Genomic DNA, 15416 nt, shown 5'->3' with positions numbered 1-15416 from the left:
CATTTCTTTCAGCCTCATGCATAGATTACCATTTATATCTTCTACAGGACCAATTTTGTCCCTTTCTATCCTTTTGCTTGTAATATGTCTGTAGAAGCCCTTCTCCTTTACCTTGTCTGCTAGAGCAATTTCATGTTGTCTTTTAGCCCTCCTAATTTCCTTCTTAAGTGTTCTTTTGCATTTCGTATACTCCTCAAGTTCCTCATTTGCTTCAATCTACCTATACTTGCTATGCATCTTCTTTCTTTTTCTTAACCAAGCATTCAATATATCTTAAACCTGCAATTCTTGCCTTTTATTCTGACAGGAATATACAAACTGTATACTCTCAAAATCTCACTTTTGAAGACCTACCACTTACCAACTACATCTTTGGCAGAAGACAACTTGTCCCAATCTATGCTTGTCAGATCATTTCTGATGCCATCGAAATTTGCCTTCGTCCTATTTAGAATCTCAACCCGAGGACCAGACATATCCTTCTCCATAATTATCTTGAAACTTATGGCATTATGATCACTATGTGCAAAGTGTTACCCCACACAAACTTCTGTCGCCTAGCCTGTCTCATTCTCTAATGGGTGATCTAATATCGAAATCTCTTCAGTTGGGACCTCTATATACTGATTAAGGAAACTTTCCTGAACACATTTGACAAACTCCATCCCATCCATCCCTTTTACAGTATGGAATTCCCAGGTTAATATGTAGAAAGTTAAATTTATTTATTATCACAATCTTATGTTTCTTGCAACAGTCTGCACTCTACAGTCTGTCCTGTCTGAGCACTGCTGTGACATTATCCTTTCCTAGTAATGCCACCCCTGCCCCTTTAATCCCTCCTACACTATCACGTCTAAAAACAACGGAGCCTTGGAACATTGAGCTGCCAGTCCTGCCCCTCCTGCAAGTCCCTTTAATGGCTATAATGACATTATTCCACATGCTGATCCATACCCTAAACTCATCCACCATTCCGACAATACATCTTGCATTGAAATATCCACAACTTATTACATTAGTCTCACCATGCTCAATCTTTCAATTCCTGACTTTGTATTTAGACTTAACAACATCTGTCGCCAGAACCACCTTACTGTGCTCCGGTGTTCTCTTTTCTGATCCCCCGTAACTCTAACTTAAATACCCTTGGTTAAGTGAAGAGCCAATGAAATGGCATCTGTTGTTGACCTGTTGTGACAGTAGGCAAATTGGAAGGTGTCCAAATTGGTCCTCATGCAGCATCATCACCAAGCTTTCAAAGCACTTTATCACAATGGATGTAAGTGCTACTGGACAATAGCCATTGAGGCAAATGGCCACATTCCTGTGTGTTCTAATTGAAGCCTGCTTGAAGCAGATGGGTACCTCAGTCTGCGTGCAGGTAGGAGGAGGACTGCCAGATGATCAGGTTTTCCAAAATGTGGTTTAGTGCTGGAGTAGGCAGTAGGCATTCCTTACGGAAGAGTAGTGGTGGTAGTAGCATAGTAGTGTAACAAGTAACATGCTTGCTAGTTGTTGCTAATGAAGTTAATCCTTGAGGTTGTGAAGTAAAAGGAAACAGGATGCTGGAATGGAGGTAGAAAGGACATTTAAATCATCTGCTAAAAAATGGAGGGATGCACAGCCTGGCTCCCACTGGACTACATTAGGAAAAAAAGGGTATGGTCAGGATTAACCTCTTGATATTGACTAATGAAGGGCTGTATGTAACTGAGATCACAAGGGTCCCTAGAATGAATGTGAGAGCAGAAATAGCCAGCCTTTGGTATGTGGCTTTGATTTGGCTATACATTGCATGCCTTCCCCCCAATTCAGGATCCTCCAGACCTGGAGAGGGTTGGGGTTGCAGGCACAGGGTGATCACACACAGGGCTCATGGTGGCAGAGGCTCACCTTGATTGGCTCTGTGTCAATAAGAGAATGTTTGTATACTGCATGAAATGGCTCTGCTCACCTATAAATATGCCTTGCTTTGCTACTCACCTCAAGATAACATTAACTGAACTAAATGCATTTCTGCCTGACCTGAGAGCAGATGATATGAGTAATTCTTTGTTCCACAAAAGTAGGACAATAAAATATAGACTTGAGATTGGGGGTAACATTTTAGCATGTATAGGAAATTGCTGAAAAGTTAGAAAAGGTCAAACAGGTTGCTTGGCAAGCTGTAATTTGCAGAGAACTTTGAAATGTTAGAATGTTCAGAAAGTGGTAGAAGATAGAAAATGTAAACCAAACAGAACAAAACTACCACTGGAAAGAGAGTTTAATGACAGTGCAGAAAATTTAGAAATGTATAAATACAGATATTGAAGCTTATATAAACAAGGTACTAATGATAAATTGCATTCACAGGAGGCCATGTTTTTAGATCAGAGTCCATGTAAGTAAGGTTACAAAATATTTTTGGAATAATTAACAATTTTTATACAAAATAAAATTGCCCAGAAAATATGTGGTAGTTGTAATTTTTGCATTTATGGCATTATATACATGGTGCTCAGAAATATTCATTACTGTTCTGAAGTTCATTTAGAAGGTTTGCGGGAGGGACATTAGCATTTAGGCCCCTAGTGATGTAGGGACATAATTGCAATCTGACCTGATGCAGGACTGGAAAGTTCATTCATTTCACTAGGGACTCTCAGCCTCAAGACTGAGGAAGGCAAATTATTATCACACTTTAATTTAGTGTTTTTAGCATTTTAAGTGTTTTAATAGACTATATTCATATTGGGTTGTTAATTTTTAGAGTTCATTGTATTACTTGTAATAATTTATATATGTCTTTGAAAGACATTTATAAACTACAACTTATGTCACACTGCCTTTGACAGGAAATAAAACTCTACCCTAACTTTGGCTCTCAATAAAGGCTGTCATGCAGTCCAGAGACCTCATCACCGGATTCCTGGGCAAGCAGGGTCAGTGATATCAGTCTTCAACAACCACCCAAGTATGAGGTGGCAGGCATGAACTGAGACCAACTGATTGGTTTCTATATGATCCTGCCCAATCAAAAGAAGAAGGCTAAGATCTGACATTTTAGTGATTCTTAAGAAAGGAGATTTTGATAGAGTAAGTAAATAAAAATTGCTAAGGGTGGAGTTGTTCATTAGCTAGAGATCACAGCTTTAAGCTCCAAAGGGACAATGGGGTTATTGATTTTAGTGCTCAAAGAAGTTCACATGTAGATTGGCCAGGTGTTTGACGGTGAAATAATTGCAGAGTAGCAGATTAAAAGCAGTGAGACATATACCTGATTTTTGTGTTTTAAAATCTAACAGAAGTGTAATGGGCTGAATGGCCTCCATCAATGCTCTAGGTGCCTGTGATTATTCACTGATTTTAATTTTATTGTATGACTGTGACACTTGATTGTTCCTTATTTTAGGATAGTCAAAAGTCTAAGCATGAATCAATTCCATCTTGGATTGATCAAGAGAGGGCTGCAGCAATCACACTATTAAAGGTACATTTTAAAATTAAATTTTGGAAAATTCAATTACATGTATGTACTTTTATGCAAAGTTGTAATTCTGAACCTAGCTAGATTGATGACTCCATAACAGCTGGGCCTGAGAACATCCTGTTGATCTGATGCTTGAAAGTCAGAGACTTCATAAAATGGGAATTTGCAACCAAAGGGATTGTTGCAATTTTGTATTGTCATTTTCAAGGTCAGCAGGAAGTGCTGACATTTTCTGAAAATACTGGGTTATCTTCTATATTATCATGGTATCACATCCATATTAATTACATTGAAACATTTAATTTTCATGTGAGAAACTGCACATTATGAAGTGATTTGGATATGGTAAATATAAAAGTATTAACATAAGCATCTCTCACTGCTCCCCATCTGTAACTCCTTCGACCCTTCAACTTTGTGAAAACATAAGCATACCTTCCTGTTGAAGCATCCAAATGTTGGAAATCAACTTGCTAAAAAGCAATTTTTGAAAAAGAAACCACGTTAATTTTTCAGGTTGGTGGCCTGTCAGTAGATCCTCCTTTTTGATATTTCTGTCAGTAACTGCTAACTAAAGTCAACATCATTTAAAACTGCACATGACATAGGAAATTGTTAGCTTAAGTAAACAATATTTTACATCACCTAGGATTGAATCAGTGAAAATTTTCAAATGTATAGAATAGAAAATGTAAGAAACACACACAAGGTGCTGGAGGAACTCAGCAGGCCAGGCAGCATCTATGGAAAAGAGTACAGTTGGCGTTTTGGGCTAAGACCCTTCAGCAGGCCCTACTGAAGGATCTTGGCCCGAAACGCCAACTGTACTCTTTTCCATAGATGCTGCCTGGCCTGCTGAGTTCCTCCAGCATCTTGTGTGTGGTGCTTGGATTTCCAGCATTTGCAGATTCTCTCTTGTTGTGATTAGAATAGAAAATGTAGCTGGTTGTATTCATTCTCGTAGTATTTATTTTCCACAAGTTTCTTCATATTGTAGGAAAAGTCCAGCATGATGGAGTTATAACTTTTTTCCACTTCTGGGCAGTTAGTCATGGATTATAAGCATGTCTTTTAACATGGAGCTATTTAGTTGAAAGAATCACCTAGCAAGATTTGGGCTCAGATTGGTGCTTATAGAACTCATTTGATTTCATAAGCTGTTAATACTAGTTAGAAGACTGCCTCAAGTCATTTTATATTAACAATTGTTTGCCACGCTTGGTAGGAAATGCAATTCCCTTGAAGGAATCTGATTCTGAAAGATCTGAACAGCTTGAGGGAAGGTACTTTTCTAAAGTATTTGGAAAGTATTTTTTATAAACCATCTATTTATTTTCTAGACTACCTTCCCATCTTTGTATCAGACACTCTGTTTGGAAGATATCGATCTTTGGCTCAATTTTTCTCAAAGTTCAACCTGTGAACAAGACATCCCAGCATCCATTGCTCGAAGAATCACCCTTTTCCAACAGGTATGTTGTCATATTAATTTAAGAGTAATTGCAGAATACTGTTAAAAAGGAATTGTTTAATGAATCTTTAAAAAGGATGGAAATTTTCTTATTTGGATAATGTAACGGTGAGAAAATAAAATATTTAGAGAAGATAATTTCTATTAATATTTTAGTTAATAGGTTCAAAAGTACATTTAATGTCAGAGAAATGTACACAATATACCACTTGAAATTCTTTTGCTTCGCAAACATCCGCGAAAATAGTGGGGTGCTCCAAAGGATGAATGACAGTTAAGTAGTAGAACCCCAAAGCCCCCCCAGCTCCCCCCTCTCATGCACAAGCAGCAGCAAAGCAACAATCCCCCTCTCCCACCAGCAAAAAAGCATCAGCGCCCCCCACTAAGCACTCAAGCATGCAGCAAAGCATCAATAAAGACACAGATTTGCAGTACCCCAAAGACTACTCATTCACCCAGTAATTCGCATACCACAGGCTCTGAGTACCAACTGTACCAAATTACATATTGAAATGAAATAGAGAACAAATTAAAACAGTACAAAAACTACTACAGTACTACAAAATGGTGTATTAGTTCCTAATCATACACTGGTGTTATTTTGATTGACTGTAAATGAACAGAATCAATGCAGACTCCTAGTGCGGATAATGGACTACTTTCAACTGCACCCTCTAAATCTTCATTTTCATTGTAACATTCAAGATGATTGTCGATATCTTCAAATTCTTCATAGATCCTGACTTGTTGAAATAGTAAAATTGTTTCATTTTCACTTCTGGCTGTTTCTGACATCTCCAAGCTTCAATGCTTGAAACCACAGTGAGCAATACAGTTCTGAATTGTCTTACTTGCCACTTATCAGCAACAAAAATCACTGCTTTTTAAACACAAACATGGGCAAGTGACGCTATTAAAAACTGGCTGGCAACAGTTTCCTATCCCAATTAAACGGCATACTGTCCCAAGTCAACGAAGGGGATCCTGGCAACTTTCTCAATTTATTTTTGTTCTTTAAGAGTTGTCCCAATTAAGCGGCTGTCCCAATTAACCGATGGCTCAATCAACTGGAATCCACTGTATTCCGTTATATTACTATTCCTTAATCTTCATGAACAGATAAGATTCTAGACTTGTATTGGGTTAGGATGTAAACTAAATTGTATCCAAGGGATGTTTTGCAGCACTAAGGAAGCTTAGCTGGAGCAAAACTATGAGAAAGGTCAAAGCTTCAGACTGACAGTATTGACAGTATTTTTTAACAATTATAATAAATCTCTGAGTTCTATTGACACCATGCAGCTTTCTCACAAAACACTGGTACATCAACAACTGCTTGTTTTCTTCAAAGGTTCTGGTTGTTCAAGCAATAAGACCAGACAGACTTCAAAGTGCCATGGCTCTTTTTGCATCCAAAGCTCTTGGTAAGAATAATATTTATTCAACAACATTTGGCAGTATGTGTTTCACTATTTTTCTTATAACTTAAAAATTATGTATAGTCTTGGTCTCCTTACCTGAGAAAGGATGTACTCACCATAGAGCTGTGCAGATTTCCCAGACTTGCTTCAGGAATAGTAGGTTGGCTGAGTGAAGAAAAATTGATTAGCTGGCAAAAGAAGTAGAATTTAGAAGAATAAGAGATGGCATTAAAAGCTTATAAATTTCTTAAAGGACTTGACAAGCTAAATGGAGGAAGGTATTTCCCTTGTTAGGTTGAGGTTCAGGAGCTACAATTTAAGAATGAGGGTTGGGCTGTTTAAGGTTGAGATGAGGAGAGGTTTCTTTGCTCAGAGATCTGTGAACCTTTGGAATTCTATTCCCACAGATTTGCAGAGGGTTAGTCATTATGCTCATTCAAAACAATGATTCATAATCTCTGGGATTTATGAGAAACAATGGTTATGGTCGTTGTGGAGGTCAGCCATTATTTTCAAAGGCTGAATGGCCAACTTCTGCTCCCACTTGTGTGTTTTTTAAATGTTAAGTAGAAAATTAGTTTCAAAGAATGATCAGGTTCCAGAAGTCTTTCCAAGAGAATTCAATGTAAGTTATTCCCATCGGTAATGTTGAATGGAAATTGAATAGCAATTTGAGGATGAGGAACTTAAGGCATAATGGCTGAAAGCAAAAATGGGGAATTGAATGTGACTTCTGTCAGAAATAGCATATTTAGGGGTGGCATCACAGACTGGTAGTTCAGAACTATTCAAGAAGTCCAGGTGTGACCTACAAAAGGCTATTTTAAGGGCAAAAAACAATTCCGATTGAAGTTAGAGATGGAATTGGATGCATATCAGCTCTGGCAGTGTTTGCACGCCATTACTTCCTACAAGACGAAACCAAGCATCATGAATGGTTGTGATGCTTCACTCCCAGATTATCTCAATGCCTTCAATGCACACATTGAAAGGGAGAATAGAACGACACTTGTGCAAACCCCTGCCGCTTCTGGTGACCCTGAGATCGCTGCCTTGAAGGCTGATGTCAGAACATCTTTTGAGAGGATGAACTCTTTCATGGCGTCAAACCCAGACAGTGTACCTGGTAGGGCACTGAAAACCTGTGCGATTCAACTGGCAGGAATGTTCAAGGACATCTCTAATCTCTCACTGCTGCAATTGGAGATCCTCTCCTGCTTCAAAACTGCCCAAGAGGAGCAGTGTGAGCTGCCTCAGTGACTATATCGCCCAGTTAAACCCACACCTACTGTGATAAAGTACTTTGAGAGCTTGGTCATGGCGAGAATCAACTCCTGCCTAAGCAAGGGCCTGGACCCGATTCAACTTGCCTATCGCCACAAGAGGAATACAGAGGATGAAATGTCATTGGCTCTCTACTCAGCCTTGGACAGTAGCAATACCTACAGAACTGTGCAAAAATCTTAGGCACATAAATATAGTTAGAGTGCCCAAGAGTTTTGCACAGTACTGTATTTGTCAACATGGAACAGAGAGAATTTTGTAAATCTGGCGGGAGCAAAGGATGTTGAGAATGGCGAGGGGCAAGCGCCACAGGAGGGTTGTGGGACAAGTGACGGGGAGTGTCAGGTGCTGGGATGGTGTGGATGCAGACACACCCAGCCCTGAGTCACCAGGTGAGGTCATTTGAGTCCAAACAATTGCTTTATTGAGCCTTACAGAATGCCTCTCTGGTGCTTCCTGCTCGTTCTCTTCCTTCCCTTTTTCCCCAACTATGATTCCCCTGTCCTTGCCCCCTTCCCACTCTCAGCCCACTATAGAGACTCATATCAAAATCAGGCGTATCATCATTCACAAATGTCTTGAAATATGTTTTTGTTTTTTTTGGCAGTGGTACAGTGTTATACATAAAATTATTACAGAACTGTGCAAAAGTTTGATGCACCCTAGCTATTTATATATGTGCCTCAGACATTTGCATAGTACTGTATGTCAAACTACTGTTTATTGATTACAGCTCAGTGTTCAACACAATTATACTAATCAACAAATTCCAAAGCCCTTTGTCAACTGCATCTTTGACTTTCTCATCGGGAGACCATAGTCAGTGCCCTCTGCAACTGCATCTTTGACTTTCTCATCGGGAGACCATAGTCAGTGCAGATCCAAATTAACGCCTCCTCCTCACTGATAATCAACAGTGACTTACCTCAAGGATGTGTGCTCAGCCACTGCTGTGCTCTCTTTACACTCACGACTGCTCAAACACCATCTATACATTTGCTGATGACACAACTATTGTTGGCAAAATTTCAGATTGTGACGAGGAAGCATACAGGAGTAAAGATAAATCAGCTGGTTTAGTGGTGTTTCAACAGTGACCTTGGACTCAACATCATTAAGACCAAGAAGGTGATTGTGGACTTCAGGAAGGGGAAGTTAAGGGACACCCACCAGTCCTCATGGAATGATCAACAGTGGAAAGAGTGAGCAGTTTCAAGTCCCTACGTGTCAATATCTTTGAAGATCTATCCCGAGTCCAACAATAGTGATGCAATTACAAAGAAGGCATGAGAGTAGCTATATTTCATTAGGAGTCTGAGGAGGCTTGATATGCCACCAAAGTCTGTCGCAAATTTCTACTGGTGTACTGTGAAAAACATTCTAACTGGTTGCAACTCCGTCTGGTGAGGAAGGGCCACTGCACAGGATCAGAAGGACCTGCAGCAAGTTGTAAACTCAGCCAGCTCCATCATGGGCACTAGCCTACCCAGCATCGAGGACACCTTTAAAAGGTGATACCTCAAAAATGCGTCATTCATCGTTAAGGACCCCCATTACCCAGGGCGTGCTCTCTTCTCATTACTACCATCAAGGAGAGGGTAGAGGAGCCTGAAGACCTATACTCAACATTTCAGGAACAGCTTCTTCCCCTCCACCATCAGATTTCTGAATGGACGTTGTACCCACGTACACTACCTCATTATTTTTTTATTTTTTTAACTAGTTTTTTGTACTATAAATTTAATTTATACTTTTTATATATTTCATATTGTAATTTGTAGTTTTTTTAAATCATTATTTATTGCAAAGTACTGCTGCCTCAAAACAACAAATGTCATGACATATGCCAGTGATGTTAAACTTGATTCTGATTCATTCTGATAATCTGAATAGCCTCCTTTGATTTGGGTTCCTTTGTATCTAACTCATTCTTGCTGTATTTAAACTGCCAATATAACCATAAAATTGTTTACAAAGCAAAAGGCTTTTCGAAATATATGTAAATCTGCATTAACTTTTTAATGTTTTGGTGATTCAGAAATAATTTTAGTTTAGCAATTGCAGTTAAAGAACGATTAAAAAAATCTGCCATAGGTAAAGCACTAGTAAAATCATTAAAATAACCATAAGGGGTTGTTTGTACCTTTTGAGCCTGATTATCTAATATCTTTGCTGATCGTTTATCTCATTACTATTTTCCTATAGTATCCTCATTATCCCTGATTTTCTTGATATCCAACAATATATCAAACTCTGCTTTGAGTGCCCTCAGTGGCTGACCTCCCACATCTTCTAGAATAAATAATAGTGATCTTTAGTTCTTGGCCCTCTTAGCAGCAGAGTAAATATTGTTCTTGCATCTGCATTTGTTTTGTTAAATCAGACCATCTTTCCTTCATACAAGGAATTATATAATAATTCTGTTTAATTTATCCAGATTGGGCTAACTGCCAATCACAGAAACGATCTGGCGAATCTTGTTTTATTCCCTTGATTGTCCTTGTGCAGAAAACAAGCTATCAGAGGAACTGACCAGTCAAGCAATGTCATTCTTTGACCCACTGAGTTACTCCATCGTTTATTTTGTGCTCCATCTCTTGTGATGCTGGAACACCAGATATGTGGACATTCCAAATGTTTTCTCCCTGGGGTCTTATATAATTGCAGTAAGGTATTTTTATTCTTGTACTCAATTTCTCTTGCAAAAACCCCAAATACTTGCTGCACTTTTTTTTGTGACTTTTGTACAAAGAAATCCAGGTCCTAGAATCCTACAATTGTCCAAGGAGTACATGTTTACTTTAAGAAGTATTTGGTAACCTCTGCAACATCAGTCAGACTGCAGCACATCTGTATGTATAGGCAGACTACATTATTCCTGGCCTTCTCATCTGAGCTAGAGATAGCAATAGGGAAATTTCCAGTTCTATGAACTTTTAGCATTTCTCGTATTTCCTTTTGATACAGAAGTTGGCAATTCAAGATTATGCCACTTGTCTGATCAATCTCATACCCCAATTATTTCCCTTCAACTTATTTTTCAAGTGCCTATCAATTCCTACCAACTCTACTGCCATCCATATACACCAGTTCTAACTTGCCGTGATCAATTAACTTATTAGGAGCCCTTTGAGAAGTAGAAGGAAACCCATGCAATCACAGGGAGAATGTGCATGTCCGCAGGGCGAATGTGCAATGTCCACAGAGTACCCAAGGTCACAGTTGATCCCAGCTTGCTGGTACTATGCAGCATTAGTGTTATGCCTCTATGTCACCCATGTACTGGAGATAGAAGAAACAATAAGCAGAATAGATGGTGTTCGGAGTCCAGTGTAGAAACCACCTTAATTTTATGACCAGAAAAAAAAAATTCTTCGAATGGCTGTATCACATTTCTATTTACCTAATGCCTAACACCCAGGAAACAGTCATGGTGATTTTATATTGCACTACTCAATCATCCTAGTCCTGTATCAGATTGCTTGATTGCTCGGTTCTATCCTCTGAAACCATATTGCAGTAAGTTTCTGCAAACATGGACACAGCAAATGAATACACACCTTTATCAGTATAGGAAGCATCACTGTTATATGGGGTACCCAGATAACTTCAAGTAAAGGTCAGTAAAAGTATTCAGCATTGTAGATTTCGGTGTACTAAGTGGCATCTTTTTGAGGATGCTTTCTTCTGAACGATGAATTGATCAATCTTGGCTAAGGAACAGAGGAAGCAATCATTGTTTAGTTGTATCAATGAATAATGGTGCTATTATTAAATAAACTAACCTTATACTTACCTATTCTTCTTCCAAATTTCTCTCTACCATTACAACACCTTTCTAATGTCATTTACCATCAATGTATTCTGAAATTTTCCTTCATTAGTCAAAATATTTGACATCAAAGAAGATGAAAGCAATTTTCAGAAAATGATTGGATTGCTAGTAAATGGTACTGTAAAATACAGTTCATTCTACTTTTAGACCAGTTTATATAACAGTGGCATATTGTTTTATGTAGTGTGGCAGGATTTGCTTATAGAGAACAACTAAATTCAATGGTGAGAAATAAACAACATTAATTTTCAGTATCTGAAATTATAAAATGCTGATTCTGAAAGTATACACTCTAATCTTCATTTGATCTTAATATCTTAACAAACTTCACAACTTATGCCGGTGATATTAAACCTGATTCTAATAATCCAAAAGGAAACAACACCTTTCATTTACAAGAAAAGCTATGTTGTAGATTTCTGAATGGTCCATGAACCATGAATGTGACCTCATTATTCCTTTTTCTTACATAATTTATTTATTTTGCAATATATAGTAATTTTATGTTTTTGCACTGCCTATTACTGCAAAATTTCACGTCATGTAAAACAGCAACAATAAATGTGATTCTGATTCATGAACTAGCTTAGGCAATACAGAGCATTGTGCAGTAAGTATGGGTATTAGGATGTTAACTTTCTTTACAAAATTAGAAAAGAATTGTGATTATTCAACTTGCTTGGGACTTTGGTGGTGCTGAACTAGCAGAGCTTTCAAGGTTATTGTTAATCCTATTAATACCCCAATACATTTTTCAGTTCAGTATTGTAATAAATTTAAACTTAGCAAGTTTAAAAGGAGTGTGGGAACCAGGGTTCCAGTGAGTCAGAGGGGAGAAGGGGGGCATTGTTCATTGTTTACAAAAATTATCTGGATGAGAATTTATAAGGTATAGTTAGTAGGTTTGCAGCTGATACTAGACTAGATGATATCATAGTGAAGAAAATTATGAAAAATTACAAGGGGATCTTGATCAGCTAGATAAGTGGGCCAAGGATTGCCAAATAGCTATCAATTCAGGTGAATGTGAGGTGTTGCATTTTCAGAAGTCAAACCGGGGCAGGACTTGAATTGACTTGACATTATTTCTTACATCCTTCACATACATGAGGAGTAAAAATCTTTGTTATGTCCCTGTCTAAATGTGCAATTTATAATAAATAATATGTACAACAGGACAGTCAATATAACATAGAAATTCATGTGTCAGCATGAATTAAGCAGTCTGATGGCCTGGTGGAAGAAGCTGTACTGGAGCCTGTTGATTCTGGCTTTTATGCTGTGGTACCATTTCTCGGATGGTAGCGGCTGGAACAGTTTGTGGTTGGGGTGACTTGGGTCCCCAATGATCCTTCAGGCCCTCTTTACACATCTGTCTTGGGAATCATGGGAAGCTCACATCTACAGATGTGCGGGGCTGTCCACACTGCTCTCTGCAGAGTCCTGCAATTGAGGGAAGTACAGTTCCCATAATAAGCAGTGGTGCAGCCAGTCAGGATACTCTCAATTGTGCCATTATAGAAAGTGAATGGTAGGGCCCTGGGGAGTGTTGGAGAACAGGAGGACCAAGGAGTATGAGTACATAATTTGCTGCAAGTTCTGTTACAGGTAGAAAGTGTGGGGAAGGAGGCAACTAGCATGATGGTCTTATTCAGTCTGGGTATTGAGTTTAACAGATGGGACAAGAGGCTGCAGTTCTACAAGCCATCATATGGGAGTATTGTGTATAGTTTTGGTCACTGTGTACAGCAAATAAGTCTTTAAGCCAGAAAAAGGGCTCTTCATGGTTCCTAACTTGCTGAGGTAGTGAAATTGTTTCATTTTCACTCCCAGCCATTTCTGGCATCTCCAAGCCTGAAAGTCTAGGTGCAGGTCAGTGGGACTAGGCAGAAAAAATGGTTTGGCACAGCCAGGAAGGGCCAAAAGGCCTGTTTCTGTGCTGTAATGTTCTATGGTTCTATGGTTTGAAACCACAGAGAGCAAATCAGTTTGGAGTGTTGCCAAGACTTGAGTATGATATTTATGTGGAGAAGATTATGGATGCTAGTGAATTGAGACAAATGAGTTGTGACATATTGAAACACATATGAATTACCAAGTAGGAAGTATTGGCAGTCATAAAGCACACTAAGATGGGAACTGGTGCCCCAATGTTGAAAGAGAGCTGGGGAACTGGGACATAGTGAGTTGAAAGGGAGTTCAACAAACGATTCCTGATGAACCAGATGCCAAGCAATCAGGGATTCTGGGTAGTCTAATCGTGGATTATTAGACTTTTACCGTATTCCATCCATTTTTTTCTAGAAAATGTTATGTAGGATGCACATATCTCCGCACTTGAAAAAAATCTATGCCTTTAGTTCTTGCCACAAACTCCAGTTTCAGCTTGAAGTATCTTTTGAATAATTTTTAAAATTTGTTTTCTTCACTTTAGATCAAAGCACAATCTAATGAATTAAAGTTCATAGTACCTTTATTTGTAGTTCTTTGATTGTTGGAACTACTGCTTATCTAAGTTGAGCTATTGATTTAATGTAACCAAAACCATCTATACCGGATGGAAGAGAAATTGCCAGTTGAATAAATTGTTGAAATGTAGTGCCAGAAACCTATCTGAGCAATCAAAAATAACATGATGAATATCCATGTTATATTAGACACTAGACACTAGAATACTACAGCACAGTACAGGCCCTTCGGCCCTCGATGTTGTGCCGACCCATACACTCCTAAAAAAAGTACTAAACCCGTAATATCCGTAACCCTCTATTTTTCTTTCATTCATGTGCCTGTCCAAGAGGCTCTTAAATACCCCTTATGTTTTAGCCTCCACCACCATCCCTGGCAAGTCATTCCAGGCAGCCACAACCCTTTGTGTTAAAAAAACTTACCCCTGATGTCTCCCCTAAACTTCCCTCCCTTAACTTTGTACATATGCCCTCTGGTGTTTGCTATTTGTGCCCAATGTCCTAGGGGGAGCGTTTGCAACTGTTGTTCAGGAGGATTTAAACTAATGTGGCAGGGAGATGGGAACAGGTGCAGAGAGACAGAGGGGTGTAAAATGAGGTTAGAAGCAAAAAATAGTAAGGTGAAAAATAAAAGTGGCAGGTTGGCAAATCCAGGGCAAAAGTCAAAAAGGGCCACTTTTCAACATAATTTTATAAAGGCTAAGAGTGTTGTAAAAGCAAGCCTGAAGGCTTTGTGTGCCAATGCAAGGAGCATTCGTAACAAAGTGGATGAATTGAATGTGCAGGTAGTTATTAATGAATATGATATAGTTGGGATCACAGAGACATGACTCCACGGTGACCAAGGATGGGAGCTCAACATTCAGGGATATTCAATATTCAGGAGGGATAGACATGAAAGAAAAGGAGGTGGGGTGGCATTGCTGGTTAGAGAGGAGATTAACGCAGTAGAAAGGAAGGACATTAGCTGGGAGGATGTGAAATCGATATGGGTAGAGCTGCATAACACTAAGGGGCAGAAAACGCTGGTGGGAGTTGTGTACAGGCCACCTAACAGTAGTAATGAGGTTGGGGATGGCATTAAACAGAAAATTAGAAATGCGTGCAATAAAGGAACAGCAGTTATAATGGGTGACTTCAATCTACATATAGACTGGGTGAACCAAATTGGTAAGGGTGCTGAGGAAGAGGATTTCTTGGAATGTATGTGGGATAGTTTTCTGAACCAACATGTCGAGGAACCAACTAGAAAGCAGGCCATTCTAGACTGGGTATTGAGCAATGAGGAAGGGTTTGTTAGCAATCTTGTCATGCGAGGCCCCTTGGGTAAGAGTGACCATAATATGGTGGAATTCTTCATTAAGATGGAGAGTGATATAGTTCATTCAGAAACAAAGGTTCTGAACTTAAAGAAGAGTAACGTTGAAGGTATGAGACATGAATTAGCTAAGATAGACTGGCA

At 38.9% G+C, this 15416-nt stretch overlaps 1 protein-coding gene across 9 annotated transcripts in view; it reads left to right on the top strand.

The window, feature by feature from the left end:
* dync2h1 (dynein cytoplasmic 2 heavy chain 1) overlaps window positions 1-15416 on the top strand; it is a 474884-nt gene that overhangs the window by 300064 nt on the left and 159404 nt on the right. For all 9 annotated transcript variants that reach the window (XM_072263133.1, XM_072263132.1, XM_072263135.1 and 6 more), the window contains 3 exons: window positions 3398-3475; window positions 4816-4947; window positions 6298-6370. In XM_072263133.1, coding sequence (XP_072119234.1) covers window positions 3398-3475; window positions 4816-4947; window positions 6298-6370 — 283 coding nt within the window. The remainder of the gene's footprint in view (window positions 1-3397; window positions 3476-4815; window positions 4948-6297; window positions 6371-15416) is intronic.

Source organism: Mobula birostris, chromosome 7 (genome assembly GCF_030028105.1).
Source record: "Mobula birostris isolate sMobBir1 chromosome 7, sMobBir1.hap1, whole genome shotgun sequence".
Taxonomy (NCBI): Eukaryota; Metazoa; Chordata; class Chondrichthyes; order Myliobatiformes; family Myliobatidae; genus Mobula; species Mobula birostris.
Note: the sequence above shows the minus strand (reverse complement) of the source record. Positions and strands in the feature narration are given on the sequence as shown.